Below are 7,500 nucleotides of genomic sequence, written 5' to 3'. Positions count from 1 at the left end.
TGCAAAAAACACAGTAGAATCACGCAACGCACGCTGCTGGTGTGCTTCCTGCCCGCGAGGAAAGAAAGAAGAGCAACAAGGTTTAGTTCAGATTTGACTGTTTGCAGCATGGGAGCGGATTACCCAAAAAATCCCTGGGAACAATGAAAAAAAAGATATCTCGGTAACGAAAACTATAGGGGGCTGTATTGGCGAGATCCAACGGTGAACAGCTGCCCAAAAGAAAAACCGCCTGGAAGTCCGAGGACCTTTAGTACCGTACCCTACCCCCGAACCAGCAGCCTTCGCGCCAAGCAAGACCGCCCTTGTCCCTTTCCTTTCTCCATTCCGCCCCCTTCTTTCTTCCAATAGAGTCTAAGGCAAAGCAAAAGGGGTTCGTATGCCTACTTTACCTACTTGAGGGAACGAACTTTGTTTCGTTTCCGGACTTATGGATTGGATTCAGTCAGCGTCACGACATAGTCAAGAAGGAGTGGCGCTTTGGTTACCGGCGAACGCTTCCAAAGGCGACCCTCTCGAGTTTCCGGCTGTTTCCTAGATTGAAGTAGCCTTTCGTCGCCCTACCAAACGAAAGAAGTCACTATCAAACAGCCCCCCCAACTAGTCGTATGGGGTGGGGTGCTTGTGGTAAGCTGCCTTGGATATGAGGAATTCCTAAAAAAAGGTATTTGACGAAGATCTTTCTATCAATAGATAGGATTTAGTGTTCGATATAGGGGATAGGATCCATCTGCTCTCTCTCAAAAAAATGGGGAGGGGGCAGATATAACGATATACAAAAAATCGGGAGATGATAAAGGATGCATAGACATCTAAGGGGATGCCTATTCTATTCCTCTTTTTTTTTTTTTATAAGGCGGAATGCCCGCCAAGTTCAGATAAGGGAATGCTTTCCCCAACCATTAAGGGAAAGGCTCGACGAAGGGAGGGGGAAGGAAAACGCTTTCGGAGATAGAGATTTTATTTGTTTTTCATCGAAAACGAAGAAGGCCGAGGATGGCCTACGGTGCGTATTATCTGAGGGGAACACGCTTTTTCGACCGCGGTAGTATGATTGCCGGGCCCTCTCCTCGTTCCGCCCGCTGGCCTATTGGGATAGCAGCCTTCGGGCTTTGCCTGCCTTTTTTTTTAATTCCGGCTCGGCCCGGGAAAGCGCTGGCAACAACAGAAAGGAAGGGGTCCATGTAGCTGCTGCGCCCGCCCCCTTCTGGGCAGCAGGTTCGGCATCTACTAGAAAAGAGAGAATCCGCTTCAGATAACCACTCCTCTGCTAGGCAGCGTGTGGAATGGCCGAGAGCGGACCTTTTTGGATATATAATCCAAGTCGAGAGTGGAGTTACGGGAACAGCCGTCTGATGGAAAACTACTTTCACGTTCGGTTCAGAGAGCACTTTTTTCGTTGAGAATTCCTCGTTCCCTTTCGTGTAAATTCCCCTGCAACGAATTAAAAACTTGCGGGGCCCTCTCTATTTCCCTCTCTCGAGCCCCGAAGAAAACCCCCTCCCCTTCGGACTCCACATCTCTTTTGACTCTATATATGTGGGCACCTGATATCTATGAGGGTTCACCCACCCCGGTTACAGCATTCCTTTCTATTGCGCCTAAAATATCTATTTCTGCAAATATTTCACGTGTTTCTATTTATGGTTCCTATGGAGCTACATTGCAACAAATCTTCTTTTTCTGCAGCATTGCTTCTATGATCTTAGGAGCACTGGCCGCCATGGCCCAAACGAAAGTAAAAAGACCTCTAGCTCATAGTTCAATTGGACATGTAGGTTATATTCGTACAGGTTTATCATGTGGAACCATAGAAGGAATTCAATCACTACTAATTGGTATCTTTATTTATGCATTAATGACGATAGATGCATTCGCCATAGTTTTAGCATTACGGCAAACCCGTGTCAAATATATAGCGGATTTGGGCGCTCTAGCCAAAACGAATCCTATTTCGGCTATTACCTTCTCCATTACTATGTTCTCATACGCAGGAATACCCCCGTTAGCCGGCTTTTGTAGCAAATTCTATTTGTTCTTCGCCGCTTTGGGTTGTGGGGCTTACTTCCTAGCCCCAGTGGGAGTAGTGACTAGCGTTATAGGTCGTTGGGCGGCCGGAAGGTTGCCACGAGTAAGTCAGTTTGGGGGACCGAAGGGTGCACCGGGCACGTAGCTTATCGAATCCAGTTGCGACACGGATGGGAATGCATGCTACGAAAGATAGAGTCGAGTCTGATACATCAAACGTCTAGTCAATATCCTTCTATGAGTCCACAATCACTACACGAGATGAACCTTGGTTTGGTGAATTGAAGTTGACCTTAGGTGTAATAGGGACTACCAGTTACTGTGCGCGATCGTATACTGAGGTGCTCCCCGCCGGTTGTTGGAACGACGCAAGATGAAGGGCCAAAAAGTACAGTATAAATAGGGGGTTACAAATTCTCCATCTCATTGGGGGCGGAAAACGAATAGACATCTCGATGTGATACAGCCTTTTCTATTTTAGTTGGTAAAGAACGGCGAAGTCCATCCGAACCGTCCAATGAAGAATAAAGAGGAGAGAAAAGCGCCAATGGCACGCGAAGCGAATGCGGAACGGGCACGGAGAAAAATAAGTGTGGAGGAGAAGCAGCCGAGCTCATTCCCTTCGCTTCCTGGGCCCAAAGCAGTGCAGTCTTTCCTGGCCAAATCAAGGATTTGGGGCTTCTTGCTACGCATATAAAAAAATCCATTTTTTCTTTTAGTAATATATATATGAATAGAAAGATAGATCCATCCAGATTTTTATATCTAAAAAAGAATCGATTTCATTCAACGTTTGATTCAAAGAACTGCGCTTAGCCCCCCCGCTCATGAAACGGCTCTGCTGCAATGGATGGCAGAGGGTCCGTAGTACCAAAAGTGCTGGAGTGATCCAGTAGCCGGGAAGGGGCCTAGAAGTGCCTACTACTATACCACACTACACTTGGCTCTACACATTTACAGAGCTAACCCAGAGCTAAGGGGGCTTCAATCCTTATTCCTTATCCCCCCTTATTCAGGGGGAAGAGTAGAGCCTCGAGAAGCACTGTTGAGAGGAAGAACCTTGGCTCCTCTTCATTCTCTACAGGGTTCCAACCCTTTCTTCAACATTAGGTGAGGGCAGAGATGGAAGAGATCGAACACGGGCAAGCTCGCTTTCCTTTTTGGGGATGGAGAAAGTGGACAAAACAGACTCGCATTTCCCAGTCGGGTTCCTTTTTCGTCTCGCATTTCTCATAGAACAAATATGGGAAAAGAATCATATTGAAAACGTTCCTAACCGTAGAGCCGTGCATTGTAAGTGATCCGAACCCGCCCGGAGTGAGCCTCCCATAGAGGCAAGTGAAGTTGGTGAGCCGTATGATGGGCAACTATCTCCTGCGGTTCGGAGAGGACTCAGCTGTTAGTTAGAACCCCCTTGGTTTCGGGGTGGACCCTTTCACTCTATTTTATTATATACGCTTAGCGAAAAGAATGTTTTTTGATACACCTAGGACATGGATTCTATATGAACCAATGGATCGTGACAAGTCGTTACTACTAGCAATGACTTCCTCTTTCATTACTTCATCCTTTTCATATCCCTCTCCCTTGTTCTCAGTTACTCATCAAATGGCACTCAGTTCATATCTTTAAGTTCGATCATTGACAAGGTTCAAAGAAAGGGTGGCCATTGAAAAATAATCGATTCCAAACCACAATGCATCACCTGAAATTGCTAATGTAATATAGTATTCGACAACATTCTTCAAATCTAGCTACGTTTTTTCAGACGGAAGGCCGCCCTACTAAAGATAAGGGATTCAAGCCGTATTAGTTTTGATTAGCTGTCCGGAGTAAGTATTGGCTGTTGGCATGTCCGAGCTAAGATTGGTTGAGGCGGGTAAAGACGGTTGCGTAGCTTACTTGGTAAAGGACTTCTTTAGTTTAGCGGTCATGGATCGATTCTAGGTGGTTAACTTGTATACCCGAGTTCACGTTCTGATCTAGCAAATCGACTTTTCCCATAGTTTTGGACAAGACAGGTGGGAACCTGGAGGTAAAGCCTCTGTTAAAGCAATCGGGCAAATGCTAGTATACTAGCTTACTAGCTTTAGTAGCTTGTGTACTAGCCTGTTAAAGGAAGCAGGGGTACGCGGATTTGGGATGCTAACTAAGTAGACGCGTAAGCGAGGTGCGAAAGCAGGCGGGCAACAAGTGGATCGGGCTACCGGTTTATTTGCTCGTTAGGCTTTCCTGTTCGAGCAGGCATAGGAACAGTTAAGCCAGCATAGAGCAAAGCTCAACCAATGGGCTATTTGCTATAGTTCAAAGCCCTGTTCATAGAAGGTCCGGAGACATGAGAAGGTGGTTTACTTACTTGCTGCTTTTAAGAGTCTAGCTGCTGTTCCAAAGCTTTCATGCGGGAGAACGAGATGCGAACAAGGGGCAAAGGAGCAGATCAGGTTGTTTACTTACTTTTGTACTAGCGTGAGGCGTTAAAGGAGTACTTTATTTGGGCTGCTAAGTAGAAGTAGAAGCTATAGGCGAAGGCTTTCGCGCCTTGCTGTTAAGTAAGGTGGAAGCTAGCTACTTGCTTGTTAAAGGTGCTTGCCCGCGGCTATTCGTAGATCTCCCTATAGCCGATTGTGTTACTTTCAATCCTTAGTATTAGTAGCGGGTATTAGGTGAGAGGGCGCCTATCTCATAGCTGTTACTGTGCTTTCCGGATACCTTTCCATGCTTTAACAAGCCAGCTACGCACCTTGCGCTTAAAAGCAAGTAGCTTTTATTTGGGAATAGGCTGTAAGTAAAGTAGTATGAGTTGAAGTGAAGGGCGCTAGTAAGTAATAATAAGTAGAGCGGAAGACTGTTGGCTGAACAAAAGACGTATGACTTGAGAAAGTCAGATCTCCGATCGGTTGTCGGGAAAAGGAGCTCCTATGGTACTTTAGAATAAGAATAATAGGGACTAATAGGAGAATGCAAATAATAGGTCCTTTTAGCCAAATCCAGGCGTAGCTAGGCAGCTACTCTCTAGCTTCCAGCTATTCTTCCGGACTTGAAGCCAAGTAAAGGCAGCTTGCTGTTGAGTTATAGTCTTGGACTTAGGCGGGGAACCTCAGTTAAACAAACTAGTAATCTAATCAGTCATCTAATCTTAGGCTTCGCTACCTGACTTATCAGCCAGCAAGTAAACAACCTTAACCCCCCGTAAGGAGTTGGCAGCGTTTCGAGCTAGGAGTTGAACCAAGGCCGCTATTCCGGACTTAGAGATAGTAGTTCCCAAGTATGATATGAAATAGGAAGGAATAGAGTAAAGGCCTTGTCCTACTCTAATACAAGTAAGTAGCTAACGCGACCTTAATCCCCTGAAGTAAGGATTTTGAAGCTCAGGAGCAAGAGTAACTGTAGTTGCGGGCCGTAACTGCGGGCAGTTCGAGTTCTAGTTCTTTACAAGACAGATGGGAACTGTAGCTAACAAGTGTGCCCTGAGTGGAATCCTACTTATACTCTTTCTACTATATTGGCAGGACGGGTGCCAAGTTATTAGTAGCTAGGCAGCTAAGCCAGTAGTAGCGCAGTTCAGGTCAGGGCATGAAGCTACAGGTTCTATTTGCGGTCGTGAGACAGAGGTCAGAGGCAACTTGTTATATAGGTAGCCGTGCGTGTTAATAGATCTTCTTCTATACTAGTAGTAGCAGTAGTGGGTGAATCGCTTTCTTAGGTAAGGTTTAGTTTCTTTATTAGAAGGATAAGCACGGTTATTGCTCTTTGTCCCAACATTCCGCCGGGGTAGGCTACTAACTTGCTCGTTAGAAGTAGTTAACGAACGGAAATAAGGCCATTTGATGTCTATAAGTGAAGATTGGATGGATGCCCGCTCCTTGGGTATGCTTTCAAAAGGGCTTTTTTCATACGTGCCGGTGTTCGTGGTCTGTTGGTTTTTCTGTTCTCGTGGGGGAAGGCGGGATTGGCGCATCTACAAGTTGAGAGTGTGCTCGGGCAAGTGGGCTAACCAGAACTACTAGTAACGGGATTTGCCTGCAATACGAGTAAGGGGAACTCTTGTTCGAGAACTTTAGCTAGGTTAGCTAGCTCAGCTTCTCCTATGGCTATTTGGATTAAGGAAGTAGGGTAATGCGCGGACAAAGAAGGCCTAATAAATGGTGAGTCGAATCAGGCGTGGCTGCCGTTCCAAGGCTTTTATGCCGCCGTTCAGGCCTTATTTAAGATAGGAGAATGAGGTTCAAGCAAGAGACTCCGGGTTTTGCCTAAGGCGAGTAGCAGACTCTGGTTTCAGTGCACGTGTGGAAGGCAACTCTGTTTAGCCAGCAAGCATAGGAAATGAATCCCCCGGGGGAACTTACTATTAATGCTAATCCATTAGTTCTAGCTCGAAGTTTGCCCTTAGTTGTCTCGAAGTTAGCTGCTTGGCATGAGTAGCTTGGCTTGCTCATGCGGAAATAAAGTAACCAGGGAATTCATATACTAATCTTCTAATCTAGCTAGAGAAGTTTTTTTGTTTATTTAAAAGTAGATCGGGAGTTCAGGCAGATGTTAAATTAGGGTGAGCTTGACTATTCTAATCTACAGGCCACTTAGCTAAACGAAATCCTGAGTATCGACTGTCGTGTGAGTCTCGACCAATGTGTAGCTGCGGTTATAAGTAACGGCATTCTCAGTTAAAATAACAGGATTCAAGCTTGCTTGTGTGTACGTGCTTGTTATAAGTAGATGTAGATGTGAAGGTGCCTAAGGAACCGCCCTAAAATACGTTGTTAGAGGCGTTGGCTATTCGTAGATCTGTTATACAGGCGATTTAGCTACTTTCTTTCAACCCTGAGTAGGTGGTATTAGGTGAGGGGATACACGCAGAACCGTTTAATTGTGGAACAAGCTACGCACCTTTGAGTTCTCGGGGTGAGGTGCGAAGCTAGTTCCCGAGTAAGTAGCTAAAAAGAGGGCAATCAAGCAAGCGATCGTAGGTACGCTATTTATTTATATAAGCAGATTGGTGTGGAACTAGATCCTCCGCTATAGTAACAGTTGTTGTGTAGCCAGGTTCACCTGCCCAATGCCAGAGATTCTGTTAGTGTTCCGTGTACTAAGTTACAAGACAAGAATGACTTTTTCAATCATCGTATAGAAGCCTAGTTTTGTGAGTGAGTGAAGAAGGGCCATAGAGCTTAGCCATGTGTAGACCGAAATGGTCTCGCGAAGCCGGTCACAACGGTTGGCTACGATCCTTTCCGACAGTTTAAGAGAACCAGACTTCAGGAAGGTATCCATAATGTATGCTCTAATTTTCTTATCGCTATCTTTTTGAAGCAGATAGTTAACAGTGCTCATTGTATAGACTAGTACGAAAAAAAAAAATGAAGTTCGAATGGAAAAAAAGGTTAAAGTGGTTGAAATTAAAAAACCACATCCCAACTCCCCCGACCCCTCCGAACATCCCGAACTTTTTGGCTGAAGTGGACCTGCCACAGGCAC

General features: G+C 45.6%; 1 protein-coding gene across 1 annotated transcript.

Annotated features, from left to right (window-relative positions):
• Positions 1–1,535: 1,535 nt before the first annotated feature.
• Positions 1,536–2,108, top strand: nad2 (NADH dehydrogenase subunit 2; one part of a trans-spliced gene, as the record gives it). Coding sequence (YP_006666123.1) covers positions 1,536–2,108 — 573 coding nt within the window.
• Positions 2,109–3,472: 1,364 nt separating this feature from the next.
• On the top strand, positions 3,473–3,660 carry nad2 (NADH dehydrogenase subunit 2; one part of a trans-spliced gene, as the record gives it). Coding sequence (YP_006666123.1) covers positions 3,473–3,660 — 188 coding nt within the window.
• Between the last annotated feature and the right edge of the window lie 3,840 nt (positions 3,661–7,500).

The sequence above is a fragment of a genome, mitochondrion (genome assembly GCF_042453785.1).
Source record: "Malus x domestica mitochondrion, complete genome".
NCBI classification, from domain to species: domain Eukaryota; kingdom Viridiplantae; phylum Streptophyta; class Magnoliopsida; order Rosales; family Rosaceae; genus Malus; species Malus domestica.
Note: the sequence above shows the minus strand (reverse complement) of the source record. Positions and strands in the feature narration are given on the sequence as shown.